Source organism: Talaromyces stipitatus, genomic scaffold (genome assembly GCF_000003125.1).
Source record: "Talaromyces stipitatus ATCC 10500 scf_1105507295523 genomic scaffold, whole genome shotgun sequence".
In the NCBI taxonomy this organism is placed as follows: domain Eukaryota; kingdom Fungi; phylum Ascomycota; class Eurotiomycetes; order Eurotiales; family Trichocomaceae; genus Talaromyces; species Talaromyces stipitatus.
This window is the reverse complement of record NW_002990113.1, coordinates 960,089-979,405: the sequence shown is the minus strand read 5'-3', so window position 1 is coordinate 979,405 and position 19,317 is coordinate 960,089. Positions and strand designations below refer to the sequence as shown.

Here is a 19,317-nt window from a genome sequence, read left to right as displayed (position 1 = left end):
GTGATAAGTAATATTCTGATCAACGGAGGGTCCGATCATGAGTAGGTGGGCGACCTCCCGTCAACAAGCATGCCAGCCAGCTTGAGAAGGCTCAGGACGTCCCTCTCCGAAGGATTCTGTAGTAGCGTCGTGTTTCATAAAAAAGAAAGACAACCTCGGCCAAGCAGAAATCTGTCTTCACGATCATCCGTGAAATCAGAAAGTCTTTTCCGGTAAGAAGTATGTAGACGCCCTTCATTCGTCTGTATCACGGAAACCTGTCGCCGTGGTCGAGTGACTGTTTATTTTGCCCTCTGCTTTGGCAGGAAGCCAACGCAAACTTCCTCTATAACCAATCGCCAAAAGAATAAGTATGAACCATGCAAAGTAGCCCTTGAATATTTGTTCTTTAATACCAGTGGCAAAAAGACTGGCGAACAGAGCAGGTGCAACGGTCCGAAGATCACTATTCAGTGTCAGGCTGATTGCGTTCACAGTACCCAAAGTCTCCGGAGAAGGTGAGATGTCATTGATGGCTAGTTGACAAGCAGCTGTTGAGGGAATTGACGTGGTTAGCTTCTGGATTACTGCATGTCGACAGCGCAATGATCTACAGATGATGTGCGAGGGGAAAACTTACTAAAAGCCATGGCAACACCACTTCCTCAAGTAGGAATGGTGCGAAAGTCCAGAATGCAGTATCCAGCCCAAGTCGTAGAAGATAGTTGGCTGCGGGAGTTGCAAAAAACCAAACTGGCATACAGAAGCACAGAATCGCATAACAGCACCAGCTCCAATGCGTCGTTGTAGCCTTGGGAAAATTAGGAGTAGCCATATAGCTTGAGAGAGGCCGCCAACTCCAATGAAAATTGAGATTTGGAATTCACTGAAGCCGTAGCCTCCCAATTTGACACTGGTAAAGTAGAAAACCGGCACGACTTGTTGTGGAATTTATCAGCGGCTATTTTTGACTAGATGACGGGAGACGGAAAATGAAAAGTTACTAGCTGTGTATGCGAGAGCGAGAAGCATGGTAAAAGTATATATAAATAAGACTCGCGAGACACCGGGCGATTTCATTATCTCGGTTATCGTCATTACTTTAGGTGGCAACCCGTTAACACCTTTTTTAGGCGTCTTTTTAAGTGTCTGCGAATGGAATCTCGATAAGCTTGCTTTTCCCTTGATAGAGCACATAGTGAACTATTGAATATTACTGACCTCTTTAATGAATAGAGCAGATATTACGCATGCAGTTGCGCCGATTAACCCAGTCGTAAAGGTTGGCAGAGCATAAGGATAGTCCCTGAAGAATTGGATCCTGCCAAAAACTGAAGGGTACTGGTCCGCTGGTCGAGAAAGGGCACCACCTAGCTTGATCAGTAAGAGAGTTTCATCACAGCTCTCTTATGAATGACATACCCATAAAGGGACCTAGAAAAATGCCCAGATTGTTTGAAAATGCGAAGTGGCCGAATGCTCGTGCTTGTGTTCTTGGTGTACTGTTTTCTGAAATAGACGCACGGACAGCACTTTGCTTGGTGTCAGCTTTTTGATAAACACCAAATTATACCAGAAAATATCAACAATTCAGGCTTAGGACGTACACAATAGACCCCGAGAATACTCCTGCAATAGACCGATACATGATCATCTGCCAGATGGATCGACTCGTTCCGAACAATGCACTCGTAACAGATAAACCAGCCATAGAAATGACGCGAACTAGTTTTCTTCCGAATTTGTCGGCGGCACGACCCCAGGGGATCATGTGGAGCATTTGGGTGAAGGAAAGAATAGACTCCTATATTGCTGTCAGTTATGTAGAATAACAAAGGAAGCGAAGCACCTCAAGAGACGATGATTTGCTGGACTTGCAGAAGAGATACGTACAATCAGACCACTATAAAAGCCAACTTCAGACTCATCAATCCCGGCTGCATCTTGAATCATCTGATTGATGAACGGAAAACGGAGAAGAAAGCAATGGGCTCAGTAATACGAGCAAAGCAGAGTAACATAATCTGCGCCATAGGCAGCTTCTCGGACTCCTCAGAATCCGAAGTTTGTGCTTCTACTTCGCCATTTTCAATTTCGTCTACCTTCGAGGTAGTGCCAGGCGCGATAAGAGGGGTAGTTTCATCCGCAACTCCTTTTTGGGGAGCTACGGTTCTATCTCTGATATTTGCCATTATCCACGTGCTTCGAAGGAATGAACAATGGTACTCATGAAGTTCAAAATGTTTGATAGATAGTGAATGGTAGCATTTAGAAAATCAGGTATTCAAGGAAGGATTGTGGTAATGCTCTCTGTGCTAGCTGTAGTAAGTGCTGAGACCAAATGATCAAAGAGTGGAATGGGTGTCATAAGATGTCGCTTCGAAGGTGATAAGCTTGCATATAGTCAGACAGAGGACCAATGGGGATATTTGCAAATAACTGGAAAGGAATTCACGTCTGGGTCCTAACTTCGAAAGACATTTCGACAGCGTTATCGGGGTATAAGTTAGGACTAGCTGAGGCGATTAATAATTTGATATTGATCCACTGGAGACTTAGCCAATCAGCTGTTATTCCGCTCCCATGAGCGTTACATAATTAGGGTCGGGAGCAACCAACCTGATTGGCCGATTGAACCAATATCTCGGAACATTCAAGAGATTTCCCGATTAGTTTTAACAAGATATTAACTATAGTGCTTGATATTGATCTACTACACCTTCATCCAATCTCATTGCATCTCCTGTCTTCTGTAAATCAGGGCTCAGAACGAGGGCCATATCATTGGTTCAGGTCATCGTCTTGATGACCAATCAGAGCATTTCTGGAGACTAAAGCACATCATTGGCTAACGGATTCGTATGGTCCCACTGGTTTCAAAGAGGCTGAGAACGTTCATTGCGTTCGTCAACCTACTCAATTTTGCAACACACAGATGCCTCACATACGTGCGTGATTTGGCGACTCAACAAAAGCTGCTGGAAACCTGAAAGTCTTTGGCGAAGGTTAAGACGTCACCCATGGTTGGAGTGCCAGGAAAGTCTAAAGGATGCAAAACCTGTCGCAAGCGCAAGATAGCTGTACGTGAATTTAAGACCACCTCTACCATGTTTGGCCATTCAATTCCCCTTCTGCTACTGATTCGCAAGGTTTTGCTAATTCTATGCGAAGTGTAATCTACAGCGACCGGTTTGTGGGCAGTGTATTAAATCAAAGCGAACTTGCCTAGGTTATGATAATGCTGTTCGCTTTATCCCTGTTCGGGCGCGGCTGGAAGATGAAAAACTTGTCGTGTCGAGCTCTTTTGATGCACTACATGAGAAGACATCAGAAACTGGTAAAGGATCAGATATCTTGCAGAACGAATTGGTCTCAACAAATGAACGGTTTGTCTCTGCCATATCCAGGCGTCAGGACCATTCCCCATTTCCGGCCTCGGATTTCCTTTGTAGACCAGCAAACCGTGAACAATTACTCGGTGTTTTTATCACCACGTGCATCCAAGCGAGCGCAGGTGATATGAATGGTGCTTCTGAAGGAGGAGGACCGTGGATGTTGCAACTACCTCGGCTGTTTATGCAAACACCTGCTCTACAAGCATCGGTTTCGGCCATAGCAGCTACTGTTCTTGGTAAGCAGCACAACGACCGTGATCTTCTTAACGAGAGTTTGCGGTTCTACACCAGTGGACTTCGTGAGCTTCAAAAATCGCTCTGGAATCCAGATGTCATGTACAACGATGAGATACTTGCTGCCTGTTTATGTCTGGGCTTGTACGAAGCTATGGAGTGCCCTGGGAATGGTAGACAGGCATACTACAATCATTGCGAAGGATGCATGAGACTTGTTGAGGCTCGTGGTGCAGGTCGACATATGTCGGGTGTGGCGCATGAGCTATTTTTAGGACTCCGGGCTCAAGGCGTAAGTTATGATAAAGAAGGATAAAAGCGAGATGGTTGGCCTTCTAACTCCTTATAAATATATAGGCTCTCTTTAGTATGGCGACACATGTTCCAAGCTTCCTGTCAAGCCCTCTGTGGATGACTAGGCCGTGGAAGCGACGCCCAAAACGCGCTATAGATCGGCTAGTAGACTGCATGTGCGAAGCATCATTGATATACCAAGAAAACGATCGTATACAGCACCTTGGGCCGATTGAAAAGCTTGAATCGTGGCTAGAGAGTCTCGCGAAATGCTGGCAAATGGATGCAATACTTGAAGATGTCTATAAAGAATTTGAGACAGACTTCCCACAACCCATGTATTGGCCAGTCTTGTCCAAAGAGCCCAACGCAGCGGATGATCCGATACGTGGAAAGGTATTTCCTGTTGCATATAGGTTCGTTAATATGGCTGTGGCTCGCTCATTTATGTTGTACTGGGCGATCGCACTTCTGGTATGGTCCGGTCTGTCCCTTCTTTATCAGGGAATAGCCAGTCTTGAAATCGACCCCAAAAATGCTCGTTGTTCGAATTTTCCAGATTGCGAAGCTTTTCATGATGATATGTGCCATTGCAAGTATCTACGGTTACAGCCATCGGGGACATACAACTACGATATATCTCATTTCCCATTACTCGGACATAGGGTAGATCCAAAATTCTTGATCAACAACGTTTGTCAGTCCATTGAATACTGCCTCGACTCTGAGATACCCGTGTGGGGAACGTGGTCAGCTGGAACGCCTCTAATACTGATTTATGAGACAGTCAAGTACGTTCCAGGGTTGGAAAGGGAGGTGTTATGGATGGAAGCAACACTACGAAAACTTCAGGGACGTGGGCTGCGACTTCTCAACTACACTACATCATTGAATCAGCCAACAGCTTCACCTTAAATCTATTGCAAGCTCCTGGTCTCAAGATATTTTATATCGATTCAGCCTTCGAATGCCCGTATTCGCATGTTGAATCCCAAAATGATCTAGCGTAGATCCAAGCCGCTGTGCCAAGGCTGTCCGATCTTGTAAGCTAAGCCCGAGCCCGAACGGTGCCCTATACCCGATTCGGATGCAACATGCGAAAAGTGAAGATGTTGGTATGGGAAATGTGCAAGATGTCGCGCTACTCGACAACAGACACAAAACTTTTGTGGGCGGACCGATTCGAAATGATGAGTGTCCGATAGCTATATAAAGCATCTCTTGTCTGGTCGAGGCAAATCTTTTCACCTCAACACTCGATTGTTGATCTGTCTGGTTTCAACTTTAGTGATTCCTATTTATACCGAGTCAAAATGCTCAACGAACATTCAAGACTAAGTATTGCACAGATTGTATTCTACAGCCCAGCTGTACTTGCAGCAATAGCTCTCCTATTCCTCCGGAAGGCAATACGAGCGCTTCCTCTATTCCCGTGGATCGTGCTTCTGATATTCACTCTTGGTATGTTTTTATATCCAATGTCATGAACTGCAGACATATAAGTTGAAATGCTGATGTTTGACCATTTTGAGTATAGTCCGCTTAGTTGGCGGTATAGTTGTGATCCTCTACGAAAATGATCCTTCAAGCACTGGTCTCCTGATCGCTACGTTGATCCTGCTGAATATTGGGGTGTTTCCTTGCATTGCAGCTACGATTGGATTAATCAACATCATGTAAGCGTGATTTGCTGTACGTTACTGCGATTACGTCAAGTCATTAATCTGATCTTTCGGACAAAACGCAGCACCTATGTCGATTTTCGCGAAAACAAAATTCTCACCAAGACCATTGTTTGCTCTCGGTTACTACTTCTTGCGGGTGTTGCTTTACTTGTTACTGGAGGCTCTCTTCAAGGCGATGATAGCCCAGATGACCAGGCAACAGGCACGAAGCTTGTACGAATCGGATACTGTATAGTGACAGTGTTCGTTGCTTGCCTATTTTCTTTCCAGCTATTCTTTTGGTCGCGAAGAAGCCAACTTAGTCGTACAAGCTTTTTTGTAAGTTCACGTGAACTCATTTATCCAATCGCGGTACTGGGACCCTTGACGGCAAGTGCTGATGACACTATGAATCCTCAGGTACTCCGCAGTGCGTCCATAGCGATGCCATTCTTTGTCGTACGCCTAACCTACGCTTTCCTTTCCATATACCACCAAGATCAGACATGGAACTCGTTGACTGGACCTGTTGTGCCATTCATTCTGATGGCGTTGCTGATGGAGTATTGCGTTGTACTTATTTATCTATATACTGGATTCAAGGTCAGGTTTCCGGAGGAACGCGCTCATGAGAGTGCTGACCGCCCAATTGAGTTGAAGTCTTGAACGAGCGGAGCAAAGGAACAGGGGCGGGCTCTGGCCATCCACTTTCCATTGGCTCAGTAGGACTCATTCGGTGGTGACAGCTTGATATAAAATTATTCAGGATTTGTGACGATGCTTTTTCTATCCGAGATTGGTCGAAGCGAAGCGCAGAAATACCATACATATCTAGCACCCCCATGCGGTGTTTTTGGTCCTTGTGGAAGCTAGAAGTGGTAGAATATGAGTAACTTAGGTACTGGTTTTCATGTGTTCCTATTCATCTTCCAAGACAGCTAATATAAAACTTACTGTCTGACTTTCTGGCAGCTTGTTGGTCTGTGATTTGTTTCTCCCACTGGGAAATCCTTGGAAATTGTTGAGTCTTGGTCTTTTGTCATTAACACTGCACTGCACATTCCAAGTTTCCAATATTCACAGTTACAGAGAGTTTCGAAATCGCTGTCACCATTTCACACACTCTTTAATTGACTATTCACCACTGTCAAGGTGTGCTATTTACACCATAGTACCAGCCTAGTTAGCACATTATTCTTACATAGTAGATATATGGCCGATGCTGTGATTTTTGCTGAAAACGTAATTAACAGACTAAGCTTGTTGCTGTTAGACTCTCACTGGAATGAGCAGTGTTATAAATTGTTTCAGAAGAAAACATGAAGTCAGCAATACTCATATAATACAATTCCTAGGGCTGGGACCCCGCACTGAAAGTGGGTCCAACTATAGACACAGGCGATTTCGAAACTCTCTGTACATCTACCCAAGTGTCTTTTGAATTCACCTCTACAATATATATACCTCTCACTGGCCAAGAATGTCGCCTACCAATAATATCGCCTTCACTACCCCCATAAACCCTCCGGGGGTCAGTCCCGTCCTCAAAAAAGAGCAAGTCTGGGCCGGCTTATTACTCAAAATCCGCTGTGCAGAAAAATTCATTCCAAACGCGATTGAATCAACTACAGTCATATCTGAGAGCAAGGATCCTTCCACGGGGAACATTGTCACTGTCCGTGAGGTGGTATTTCGCGAGCAACAAAGAAAGGTCAAAGAGACTGTGACGGCATACAAAGACGCTAGAGTCGACTTTGTGCAACCGGATGGAACATTTATCGGAAATATCATTAGTGAGGGCGCTAGTGGGGAGCTGTATATGACTTATGTCTTTGAATGGCATCATCCGGGAGCACCAGAGGAAGAGCTTCGTGCTTTCTATGTTAAGGAGAAGGGCGTGGCTCAGCACTCGGTTGAAGGTACGGTCGATGTTATTAGGAAGCTGGTCACGGAAGGGAAGTTGTGATTTATAAAGAGATATATCATAATTTGGAGTTACCATTATTACAGGTTCTCGGCGTTTGAAAGGTTGATGAGGAGAATTGTTTTTATATGACGGATATTTACATAGGTGCCTAGAGATGAACACCGCAGCATGGTGTAAAAGTAGCTGGTTGATGGCATGAGCTACCAATACACTCTTCAGAAGTCAAGTTGGTGATGATATTCGATGACCTTATGTCGAGCGTTTGACCCAAATTGCCATGTTTTTCTTCGCATCCCAAAATTCATAGATATTTATCAAAGAACTCGACCGCCTGATTATATCCCCTTTCAACCTCCGCTTTCACGCCTGGGTCGGAAAGGTCCCCACTGGTGACAGAACAAATCCATTAACGTCTAAACCCTTTGAGCTGGGGAAAAGAAACTTACCGTCCACTCATAAACCCATGTATCTGATCGTCGAATCTCTCCAAGAGCTTATACGGCGTGGGGATATTGTCATAGAATCGCTTCATAGTCGGTAAATCTTCATCTTTGGAGAGTATTAATGCCATTGGCACTGAGATATTCCTTGCTTCTTCGGGATCTGCCTTTGAAGGAGACGTCTGAACGGCCACTGCAAAGACACCATCCGAAGATTTCTGACATGCTATAGATGCGAGCTTGCCTCCCCAGCAAAATCCAAATATTCCCAAATTCTGAATGTTAGGGAGAATTGTTTGATGTTGCTTTAGGGCTTCGGCAAACTTGAGTACTCGGGGAACAACCAGTTCAGGCGCAGCTTTGGTTTTGATGAAGTTTCCTAACTTCGCCGCTTGATCGTCGGTAACAGGGGGCACCCAAGCTTTGTCAGCTACGGTGCCGTCAAACCAGTCTGGAATAAGTACGGTGACAGGACCTTTTGACGAGCTCAACAGATTTGCAGCAACAACATCCGCCCCTCGTAAAGTTTGTGGAGAATATCCAAAGATGTCAAAAACCCAGACAATAGCCCGATTAGCTGCCTTGTCACCGACGACGTCTTTCTCAATATAGTCAGTCTAATTTCATGGAATGAATTTATGTATGCACTAAGTACTTACACACTTTTTCGCCAAGGATGTCAAGCCATTCTCCTTGGGCCTGGTAATCTGCGACATTGTGTGGGACTGGTGTCTCACAGCAGGCGTTGGAGTATGTAGAGGCCATCATAATGAAGGTATAGTACGCTTGCTGGTGATATCAGGAGCAGTATATACTACAGAAGGAAAGAGGCAAATTTTTCAGTCAATTCCGCTGGGATAGAATGAGAAACGGACTGAGTGATGGCATGAACCAAGCTTCTATTTATATCCTTCATATCTACGAATCTAATTCGGACTTTGGGAAATCTCCCTAAGCTCCGTATGCCAACGTTGAGTCTCGTACAAGTCTTATTGTAAGCCTACCAAGACTCATACTTCTTAGTACTTGAGCTCTGATTGGCTGATACCTTATAAGCGTCAGATCGAGCCCCATTTCGCATTTTTTCCCTGATTTGATTAAGCGTGGTTATCCTGGCCAATCAAATACAATAGATAAATCGACTTGATTTCTTCAACTTCTTGACGCCTCTTTTCTTGTTTTGCTGATAAACTTACTGCCTCACCGAGAGAGCAAAAGAAACCTGCTGCTATATAGGCGAACCTTGCAAGAAGGCGAAACGATGGTTAGATGTGGCGGAAGAAGCAAAGCATGCGCGTCATGTCGACGCGCCAAAAAGAAGGTCAGTAGATATGGATTGATATTCTTTAAGGCGGAAAAATCACACGTATACGCAAATAAGAGCAAGGAATATGTAACTCGGTATCAAGTGAACTAATTCGGTCGAAGTGCGATGAGGTTTATCCACATTGTGGCCCTTGTATGGCCGCCAATCGACCATGCCCTGGTGCCGTGCAAGGAAATGTCTTTGTCAACACACATATATCTTCAATCATCAGCGCCAAACCTGCTGGACATGTGGGATCCACATTAACGAAAAATAATACTCTGGACCAGGGAGATGTCACTGTAATACTACGCCCATCTGGTCGTAGACCTGCACGACAAAGCCAAAAAGGATCCACCTCTTCAAGGGCCAGAAGGCCAAATGGGTCACATATTCTGTGTGTAACTTTTGCTTTCCATATTTTAACATGAAGCTTGATAATTAATATCCCACCTTCAGTTCTACCACATGGAAAGAGTTCCATAGCGTTCCGTTACACGACATACAGGTCATATCCAACCTAGTGCGATATTACAGCTTTTCAGGGCGAGGGCAAATGCGCAGTGGCCAAGGAAGACAATCGTGGTTGATACAACTTCCTAACCTGCTACAGCAAAATCTATCCATAAGGATGCGTGCTGCTTTACTGGCTCCGTCGTTGATACTTCTAGCTCTTCAATCCAAACAGCACAACGTATTGAAAGAGGCCTTGAAATGGTATGATCGAGGACTTAGCTACATGCGAACAAGATTAAAGAACCTCGACAATATTGTCCCGGACGAGGTGGAAGGCCACTTTTTGATTTGTGCGGCACTCTTCATGTCTATCTATGAGACCCTCCAAACTACTGTTGTTGGTGGATATGAGCAGCATGTTATAGGTGCTGTCACTTTACTGCAAGCTAAGGGGCCTGAGCTGTTTGCGAAGCGTGAATATCACGATTTATTTTTGGCGGTTCGGGGGCACGCTGTATGTCAATTCATCGAGATTGCCTCATAAGGGTGCCTGCCGCCGGTATGAATACTAATCACTTTACAGATTCACGTATCTTTGATAAAGGGCAAACCGACGTGTTTTGCTAATGATGAATGGTTATCCACCCCGTTTACTCAACTACCAAAGTCACTATCCGAGAGGATCAATGATATGCTCCTATTGATACCAAGATATCTCCACGAACTTCAAATTGAGCTGTTCAACACTTTTGATGAGCTTGAACGACACAATGTGAGAAAAGCGTTTATGCACAAGATTGGCTCCGTAAAGCGAGACTTGGACGAAATACGGAGACGTAAGTCTCAGTCTTTGAAACGGGTACGTTCAAGAGAAAGATCCGTGCCAAATAGTGAGGATGACGATAATCCACTTTACCACACCTCATATGAATATACCAGCCCAATACAAGCCAGGATTGTTGCGATGGAGGCTTGTGCCAGAATAATTATTATGAGTATAGAATTATCATCGACTACACGTACTCCTCCTTGGCCATGCTTCTTTCCGATTGAAGACTGGAATAATGAGAATCTTACAATTGAAGTTGAGGGCGCTTCCAGAGACATTATCTTTGCATCACAGTACCTTTCCCGGTTCATGATAGGCTGTGCATATATACGCATGATTCTGCCCTTGCAGGTGGTTGCCCAGATGAGCCCAAATCACGATCAACGGGTGACGGCGAGGAACATTTTGGAATCTTGGTACAAAGAGACGCCCATTAAGGGGTTGACTACACGAGCATTGCAGGCTATTGATGCGCCATCTAACCATCGTCTGGTCTCGGGATCCCTTGATGGTTAATATTTAGCCATATAGAAAGATGTGGTGAGTCTTTGGCTTCCAAGTGCCTCCCCGATTGGAAGTCCCCAAAATACTTTGTAATACTTCTTTACTATCCGGATACACGCATGTGCTTTAGCTGCATTGAGCCTTCGTACTCCATTCCAGAAGTAAAAGCCTCCTCAAGGGCGGCGTGAGCCATCCTTTGATCTATCTCAATTGTATAACCGACCTCGATCACAATTCATCGAGACATGACGACTAGACAAACATTCAGCGATATAAGCAGCTTAATGCTGAATGCAGATAGATCTAAGCAGATCGCCGAGCGACTCTTTATCTGGCCAGGGATAGAGAATACTCGATCGGAGGCGACCGGAGAAAACCTTTGAAACTTGGGCTTCTTCATGTGGGTCTACTTTGTCCTAGTGATGCACCAATAATTATCTAAACTCGTAGGTATTGAGGGTAGAGTCGTATATTCAGTAGTAGAGCTTGACAAGCTTTGCATATGCAGACATATCAAATATACCTCGTTGAGATATAACTAACGTAGTTAACTACTAATTAACTTATCTAAAGTCAATGCAGATCCCGGCCATGATTCACTGCTTCATCGAAATTGATTGATACGTACTGCATACACATATTCTGGGGTTTTGAGAGAAGGAGTGGAACATGTATGCACAACATAGTGCGTACAATGACTAAGTCAAGAATATTGTTAAACATTATAGAAATGCCGAGATTTGGGAACATCAAGCAGCTAACGCGGAAACCGAATCGAACCGCAAGATCTCAAGCCGTGAAGTGTGATCCCAGAGGACCCCGATAGACAAATCCCTGGTACAGGAACGCCGCGGTCCGAATAAACAAAAAGGAAATCCACGGAAAGTCTAAGATATTGCTTGCATCGATTGGCAGGGAACAATGTAACCACTGCTCGTACTTTTATGGTGAACGAATAGCAACAGTGTGTCTTCCTTTGCATTTTCCGGACAGCTGCCTGATTAGGAAATCTCACCAAACTTGTGGAGACTGAAACGGAGAGTAACCCTAAGACGATGATCCTTTTACTCTGAGTTACCTCCGTGCCACGTCTCTGAAACTCAGCCTGAGAAAAGCAATGTTTAGTGTACAGCCACCTGACATCACTGTTTAATGGTGTTATTATTAGATGCCGAGTTAACTAATATTGAGCTGAGATTAACGCTTACCATGCCTGTCTCTCCCAGGCAGCAGGCAGCAGATACGTACAAGCCTTTCGTTGGCAGCGCCCACGAAGCTATCTGTAAGAGTTTCTCCACAAATAATCCCCTCATTTATGGACCCCCTCGGCTTAGCATCTTAGCAGCTTTCCACGGGCCCACAAAGAGAAAATTCGGATACAGTGAATGGACACGTTGAGATCCCGGCTCGCTTCAGTGTCGCATCGTGGCTGATTTCTCGCAGGGCTAAGACACGATGATCGTCCACGCTAGGAAAGGGACAAATATCAGCAGATACAACGTCCATCAGAATCACTGGGCATTCTCCAGCTGTCCTAATTAGACCTCAGCCCCATCCGCATGTCAGGGGTCGGCGATTCCAGACCCCATCTCTTCCATGGGAAGGATTCCCTGGGTTCACACCTGAGCACAGTTTGGGCCAAAGAAATAATTCGTCGTGTTATGAGTGTTGGCCACTATTTCTAACGAGGCATTGCTTCTCAGCCGCCAATGATATGTGGAGGTCCAAAGTTGTGTGTTGAATCTCTTCGATGAGTCCATGTGAAGGCGCAAAATGCATACGTTCCGAGATAATGAAACGCTGCTCTAACTGCCCCCGGAGCAATTTGATGCGTTGTACTCTGATAATGCATGGCCATGAGATATTTCAGTGATACTAAATTAGTCTGATGAAACTAAACAATCAGGTACAATCCGCTAAATCTTCTCACCTACCGTATACAGTAAGTATCGTCTCACAGATAAGATTGTTTCTTCATACGACCATGAACCAGACTCGAAAGTTGGTCTTGATCATGGATTCATTGTTGGTCGATTTCGGGTATAAATAGGACCATCTACCCACATCTGATCCATTATTTCTTATCCAGACATCCAGACATCCAGTCCACTACAGAAAACCATACCTTTTCACTTCCTTCTTCTCTCTCACTCTAGAGATCATCCAAAATGAAGTTCGCTACCACTGCCAGTGCCCTTCTCCTTGCCGGCTCTGCCGTTGCCTCTCCTCTCGCCCAGCGCGTTGCTCGCCGCAACCGAAATGGGGTCAGCCGTCCTAATGCTCGTTTGACTGCCACCAACGAGAAGGATGACAGCCAAAGCACCAACTGGTCCGGTGCTGTCTTGGTTGACAGCGGATTCACCAAGGTCTCCGCCAGTGCTGTTGCTCCTACCCCGTCCATCCCCTCCGGTGGTGATGACAGCACTCAATACTGTGCCAGTGCCTGGGTCGGTATTGATGGTGACACCTGCCAATCTGCTCTCTTGCAGACTGGCTTCGACTTCTGTATCCAGGGAGGTTCCGTTACTTACGATGCCTGGTACGAGTGGATTCCCGACAATGCATATGACTTCTCCGGCATTGATATCTCTGCTGGTGACACCATTGAAATGAGCGTTGAGGCCACCAGCACAACCAGCGGTGTTGCCAAAATCACCAACCAGTCCAACGGTCAATCCGTTTCTCACACTTTCACCTCTAGCGAGGTCCAGAGCTCCCTTTGCCAGACCAATGCTGAGTGGATCGTTGAGGACTTCACTATAATCAGCGGCGGATCCCAGTCTCTTGCTCCTTTCCCTGCATTTGACACTGTCACTTTCACAGATGCCACCGCTACCAAGGGCGGCTCTTCTGTTAGCGTCTCTGGTGCTCAGATCATCGACTTAGTTGATCAGAACAACAATGTTGTTACCACTGCCAGCGCTTCTGGTAACCAGGTTGTCGTTACCTACCAGTAAATTTGATCTCGCATCGGTCAGGAGATGGGCGTGTCAATTCAAAGAATCTATGTGGACTAAAGCTTGGATGGTTATCTAGGAGAATAGGGTTCAATCCCGGAGGAAAATTATATTATTCCCGAAAGTACATACAGTATAATACACCCTTGTAAAACTGTCAACTGTCTTTTTTAGCGCGTATTATCATTCCTTCATGTCTAGTATCTACGTAACCAACAATTCTGTCAGCTTAGTTTTCGGTATGTTCCTACTGAAACCGGAATGACCAACCTTATATGCTGACTTGTTTTGCCATAACTCAGATGCAAGCACCTTGCAGAGTCCAAGCACCCTGAGGCTCCCAGCCACTCTTGGGAGGAACATAGCATCTCAATCCCTCGCAGCAGCTAAGCTGACCTTCGATACAGGCACCACCTTTGGGACTGCATGTAACACTTTCGACTTCCTTGTCGACACCGAGTGCGTCGGTACGGGTGTCAATGACAGCTCCGAGGGCCAATGTGACGAGGAAAAGGGTAGTGAGGTTCGTGAAGAACTGCATTTTTGCTGTTGGTATTGGTGGAGAGGTCGAGGTTTATATCTGTAGATATGTCAGACTTCACCGTTTATGTCTGGATGGAGACGGAGGAAATGTACCCTGATGTATGGTTTTGGGAGAGATGATTGGTATGGAATGTTGATTGATTGTGCTTTGTCGTTGATGAATGAGAAGACGGCAATGGGAGCTTCCTGGTTTTATAGCTTTTCATCTGGCGCAGGATCCTTCTCCTTTTATCTTGATTTTTATCACAGAGATGGCCATAAGGAGCGATATCTCATGATCTTCGGCAGAGTCAACTCATAACTACAAAAAGCAAGGGGGACTTGATATAGCTGCGTATCCTAATTAGAATATGCAGTAAACACATAGAGCTATTTTAATATAGTTTGATATTAAAACATATCTCCAAGAGACTTTTTTGGAGGCTCTACAGAGTCTACTTGGTGATCATTGATCTGCATTTGCATGCAAGTACTCCACTATCTCTTAAAATGTTAGAAGAGCGTCATATCAGAACGAAAGTCAAAGGAAACGAGCATTTTCTAAATAACTTACCCAGGTCTGATTTCTCCTAGCCTTGCAGGTCGCAAAATACGAGAAAGCATAAGATATAGCGATGTTGAAGTTCACCGAGCAAAATGTGAACTTGCATCTGACGTGTTTATTGAAACCCTGTAGTCTATATTGACAGCAGTACTTGATATACAAGTAGTGAACAAACCATAAAAATGCTCTAGAAGCCAGGTACTAGTCCATAGCGAGCAATTTAGATAAATAAAATAGGAGGAACATCAAAGTCAAGTTAGGGAACAGCTCGGATGATTTACCGACGCAAGGGGAGCTCCATATATGCAAAGTTCATAATGATCAGTCGAAAAGCTTCGGATTACATTATATCTTGCAGACTTTTCAGGAGTAATTCTTGCCGAATCGATAAAAGTGATTGATTTGTCATGATATCTTTTCGCTGTGTGACTTTTTTGTTTCGTATCTGAGACCTGCATACTGCAGTGGCATTGCCAAAGGCTTTGTTTACCATGAATTCCATTTTATCATTTCTTCCATTGTAACGAATATGGTATTGATATAGATGCGCTTTTCATTTGTCGAATTTGAAGACCGTCAGCCATCCCCGTTCATCCCCAGTACGTAGCATACTTGCTCCGACCCTCAACGACCTCAACAAATCGCTCCGCGATGATTGAATCCGTTTTCCAGGAAGGGTGAAGATAATTATACCACAGAAAAGATTCTTCATTTGGTAAACGAGAGCACTCCCCACGTGCATCACAGTGTTCAATGAATCCGGTGACATTGGCTGGCGAAGCGAGATATTGCTCAGGGTTGTAGTATATGTCGGAAATCTGGTTGATATGATTAGTACCATTCCTGTGTACACAACACTGGTTCGATAGAGGATGTCTTACAATGCTGTACATATCCATAAGAGCAAATTGAGCACCAGGATACCTGTTTCGAATCAACAACTCGAACGGAAGTTGATATTTGTAGATCTCGTTGACGGTCTTCACGCTCTCCCACATCCTGTACGAGGTCTCTGTGACATTCGGTGTCCCACTTGTGTCTCCATATGTAGCATATACACCGCCATTTTTTGGTGTTGCATAGAGAGGGACAAGTTGTAGCGGAATGACATTCTGAAGTACAAAGTACCGAGCACCATTCGCATAAATCTTATCTAATGCCGTGAATACGCACTCCGTATAATCTGGAAGGGATCTCCCGGGTACTTGAGAATCTGTTAGGAACGCATCTTCACCCAGGTCATTGGTTCCAATCCACATTGAATAAACAGTCCCCCAAGGTGGAATGTCCAGGAACGGAGATCCGTTCGTGACGAATTTGCTATCGGCAACGTAAGCTGGCACTTCATACTCGAGAACCGATGGAAAGTTGCCGTTGATAGAAGGGACATATCGAGGAGAGATCTCATTGGAGCAGACGGCACCATCAACAGCATAGTCGTAGAGATTGACGTTCGCAGAAATGGCAACATAACGGGCCCAAATGTATCCACCGGATGAAGTATTGTTGCTCTTTGAGTTATTAGACTTCTCATCTCACTCATACCCAAAACAAGCATGACCGAGACTAAAGGGAACCTACTATGGGATCGACCCAGCCAACTGGAGGCGCAGAGCCGTTGTGACTGGCAAAATAGCCATATCGACTTTCATCAGTGTAGCTATCTCCAAAGGTAACCAAGCTTTTGAACTTCTTCAGCCTCCATTTCGAACTATTCCCACCGGGATTCGGGAAAGCTGCCGCTGTGAGCTGGCTCAGCAACATTAGCACGTAAACAGACTTCATCGTCGATAAAATTCTGAAGCTTGAACGTCCAGATTTACTGAGGTCGAGCTAAAGAGATCAGTACCAGACGGGACTGACAGAAGTCGCCTTTTAAAGTTGTTGATCAATGCGGAGTAATACGAACGCATCTTGATCCCCGCAGTAAGAGTCTTATATGAACGTCAATCGGGAATCATAATGCAGGAATAATATCTGTGTGCTAATTGGCGTTGGAAAATTGTGTAAAACACCCTATTCTGCACTTAGTGCCACTGGGAGCTGCGATTTAACTTGTGGATAAAGTCAAAGCCATGGATCTGCACTACTCTCCGCATGTGATATAACCGGGAAAGCTTGTTAAGCCAGTTATACAGCAGGCAGGCTGGCTATTCGTTGGCGGATAATTATCTGCATTCAACAGGCTAATATAGACAGAGTCGATTCCGACTTTCCGGGGATACATCCCGCTATGCTTCAAAGGTTAGTACAGTGGAGCCTAGTTATAACGAACAGAATGCCTCTCGGGGCCGAAGTCAATATATCCAGAAGTGACTTCGATTTAGGGATGAAGGGCAACCCTCAATATATTAATCCATTTTACTATTAACAAAACGGATGCTCTTCAGTCCCGTATTAAAGATATCCAAGCTGATATCAGTAGAAATATGGAGTGACTTTTCTTTCGTTATAGCCAGGTTCTACTGTAGTCTCCAATAGAAATGACCATTGAGCCGGACAATTAGCCGTCTAGTGCACATCGTACCTACATTCATGATGCGGTACTGTCTGGAAGCCATGATGACGACTCCAAACTCCAAGCCAGTCATGGCACGAATGCAAATTCATCTTTCTTGCCAATCTTCTCATTTCCTAATCACTGATTTCGACGTCAAGATACATTCTCGACGACTTATACGGCTACATCTCCTTGTCTAATACCTGCTGGTACGGAGACAACTAAGTGGCCCAAGGGACAAGAGATGGGTAAGGTCTTGGGTTATCTAAATATACTCGGTTTACACTTCGCCTAGAAATTAGTGTAGCTTCGATTCTCTAGATGGGTAGCCCATATCACATTCCCCTCGAGATGCGGGCTATACCGCAATGGGAGGATACAAGCGAAGGTCTCTCAAAAACTCTTTCATTCAGGCACACTGTAAAATCCAGGCATCCTACTGATAAAGAAAAGAATGATCAAATGTGCTGCCTGACTATATTAACTGAATTCCATCACTTATTTTTCCATAGACTCGAAACTAATTCCTCGGTACCTTCTCCATCACAGAATTCGCACTTGCAGGTATAATATCTGTCTTCACCAGTTCCGCAACAAATATAATGAGCCAATCCTGACAATTATTTATCTTGACACGACCAGCGGGTGCCTATCTATCGTCAGTCTTGATAAATGCCTAGACTAAATGTTGGTATCACAGGGGTGTGCACACAGGTAAAGTGTAGGCTCGAGGTTGTTGTATTCAGTTGTGTCTTCCTCCAGTCTCCAAAGGAGCTCAGCTACCTAGGTGTAGGTAAACAAAGCCGAGCTAACCAAGCTAGGCTAACTACAGCTGCCGCCTCTAACTCACTTCCTTTTATCCCCCTTTTATCTCCTCCCATATTGAATACTTCGGGAATATGCTATTCCTACACTAAAACAGCCAAGTCGATTAGGATTCATACAGCATCTCTCGATGCAAAATTCAAACTCGGTCCAGGAGCAGGAATACCGAGCGCAATCTCCTCAATTCTATTCCTCGGAATCTTGTCGCACTCCTCTTCCCGTTCCTCGCCATCTTTCAATGCTGTATCATCATCGTCAACTTACCCAAGAATGATGACATGTTTTCGTGTACCGGCTGCCAAGTCATAATTTCTCACAAATTCATGCTCAGAATCTGAATGAACATCTCTGGTGATGTGAATGCGTATACCGAGGCTGGAGGGGTTCAGAATTCAGAGTGACCAGTGGGCTGGGAAGAGGGGTGAATTGTATACAATCAGGTACAATTTGCGTGACATTTCCGGAAGCTTGAAAGAGCGAGTATACGTACATTAACTTAGAAACAATTCATTGGGGTAGAAGAGGACTACATTGTATCCACTGATAACGTGCCCAGGTGGGTTTACCGTAGACATAGCCACTGAGCGGTCCGCGGAATGCAGGTCGATATTCCCCGAGCGCTTAACCCATCATGCAAACATCCAATAAATGCACTTATTTGAAGCTATCCCTCCATATAATCCCTGCTGCTACGCCGCAGTGTTGCACCATTATAACTTGATGCACGAACTCAGCTCAACGATCCGGCGGCGTTTATCCATCAGCCTAGCCGCCAGGGTCTTTCTTTGTCATTGACCTGATCTAACTAACTTGATATGTAGTCTCAACTAAGAAAAGCAAGCCAATACAAGCTACTACAATCCCTGTCCTAGGAATCAGATGTGACACTAAACGCCGTACGGACCGGTCTGTTGGCTGAT

General features: G+C 44.9%; 9 protein-coding genes across 9 annotated transcripts; 5 read left to right on the top strand and 4 right to left on the bottom strand.

Annotated features, from left to right (window-relative positions):
* Positions 1-117: 117 nt before the first annotated feature.
* Positions 118-2,205, bottom strand: TSTA_062800 (uncharacterized protein). The gene is made up of 7 exons (XM_002340139.1): positions 1,953-2,205; positions 1,587-1,783; positions 1,402-1,511; positions 1,201-1,349; positions 984-1,128; positions 729-917; positions 118-530 (listed from the first exon to the last, which is right to left on the bottom strand). Exons 1-7 carry the CDS (start codon positions 2,169-2,171, stop codon positions 235-237), a joined length of 1,305 nt encoding a protein of 434 aa, XP_002340180.1. The 5' UTR covers positions 2,172-2,205; the 3' UTR covers positions 118-234.
* A 794-nt stretch (positions 2,206-2,999) lies between these two features.
* Positions 3,000-4,817, top strand: TSTA_062790 (uncharacterized protein; the record flags this gene model as incomplete). Its single annotated transcript, XM_002340138.1, has 3 exons — positions 3,000-3,059; positions 3,151-3,900; positions 3,966-4,817. 3 exons carry the CDS (start codon positions 3,000-3,002, stop codon positions 4,815-4,817), a joined length of 1,662 nt encoding a protein of 553 aa, XP_002340179.1.
* Positions 4,818-4,987: 170 nt separating this feature from the next.
* Positions 4,988-6,232, top strand: TSTA_062780 (uncharacterized protein; the record flags this gene model as incomplete). The annotated part of the gene is made up of 4 exons (XM_002340137.1): positions 4,988-5,363; positions 5,440-5,578; positions 5,650-5,905; positions 5,987-6,232. Exons 1-4 carry the CDS (start codon positions 5,216-5,218, stop codon positions 6,230-6,232), a joined length of 789 nt encoding a protein of 262 aa, XP_002340178.1. The 5' UTR covers positions 4,988-5,215.
* Positions 6,233-7,046: 814 nt separating this feature from the next.
* Positions 7,047-7,670, top strand: TSTA_062770 (uncharacterized protein; the record flags this gene model as incomplete). The annotated part of the gene is made up of 2 exons (XM_002340136.1): positions 7,047-7,528; positions 7,646-7,670. 2 exons carry the CDS (start codon positions 7,047-7,049, stop codon positions 7,668-7,670), a joined length of 507 nt encoding a protein of 168 aa, XP_002340177.1.
* A 124-nt stretch (positions 7,671-7,794) lies between these two features.
* TSTA_062760 (uncharacterized protein) lies at positions 7,795-8,698 on the bottom strand (the record flags this gene model as incomplete). Its single annotated transcript, XM_002340135.1, has 3 exons — positions 7,795-7,879; positions 7,940-8,531; positions 8,593-8,698. 3 exons carry the CDS (start codon positions 8,696-8,698, stop codon positions 7,795-7,797), a joined length of 783 nt encoding a protein of 260 aa, XP_002340176.1.
* Positions 8,699-9,870: 1,172 nt separating this feature from the next.
* TSTA_062750 (uncharacterized protein) lies at positions 9,871-11,040 on the top strand (the record flags this gene model as incomplete). Its single annotated transcript, XM_002340134.1, has 2 exons — positions 9,871-10,209; positions 10,279-11,040. The coding sequence occupies 2 exons, from the start codon at positions 9,871-9,873 to the stop codon at positions 11,038-11,040; spliced, it is 1,101 nt and encodes a 366-aa protein (XP_002340175.1).
* A 2,156-nt stretch (positions 11,041-13,196) lies between these two features.
* On the top strand, positions 13,197-13,985 carry TSTA_062740 (aspergillopepsin-2 precursor, putative; the record flags this gene model as incomplete). The annotated part of the gene is made up of 2 exons (XM_002340133.1): positions 13,197-13,880; positions 13,902-13,985. 2 exons carry the CDS (start codon positions 13,197-13,199, stop codon positions 13,983-13,985), a joined length of 768 nt encoding a protein of 255 aa, XP_002340174.1.
* A 183-nt stretch (positions 13,986-14,168) lies between these two features.
* On the bottom strand, positions 14,169-14,526 carry TSTA_062730 (uncharacterized protein; the record flags this gene model as incomplete). Its single annotated transcript, XM_002340132.1, has 3 exons — positions 14,169-14,189; positions 14,256-14,263; positions 14,298-14,526. The coding sequence occupies 3 exons, from the start codon at positions 14,524-14,526 to the stop codon at positions 14,169-14,171; spliced, it is 258 nt and encodes an 85-aa protein (XP_002340173.1).
* A 1,136-nt stretch (positions 14,527-15,662) lies between these two features.
* TSTA_062720 (GDSL lipase/acylhydrolase family protein) lies at positions 15,663-16,857 on the bottom strand (the record flags this gene model as incomplete). The annotated part of the gene is made up of 3 exons (XM_002340131.1): positions 15,663-15,890; positions 15,954-16,583; positions 16,654-16,857. The coding sequence occupies 3 exons, from the start codon at positions 16,855-16,857 to the stop codon at positions 15,663-15,665; spliced, it is 1,062 nt and encodes a 353-aa protein (XP_002340172.1).
* Between the last annotated feature and the right edge of the window lie 2,460 nt (positions 16,858-19,317).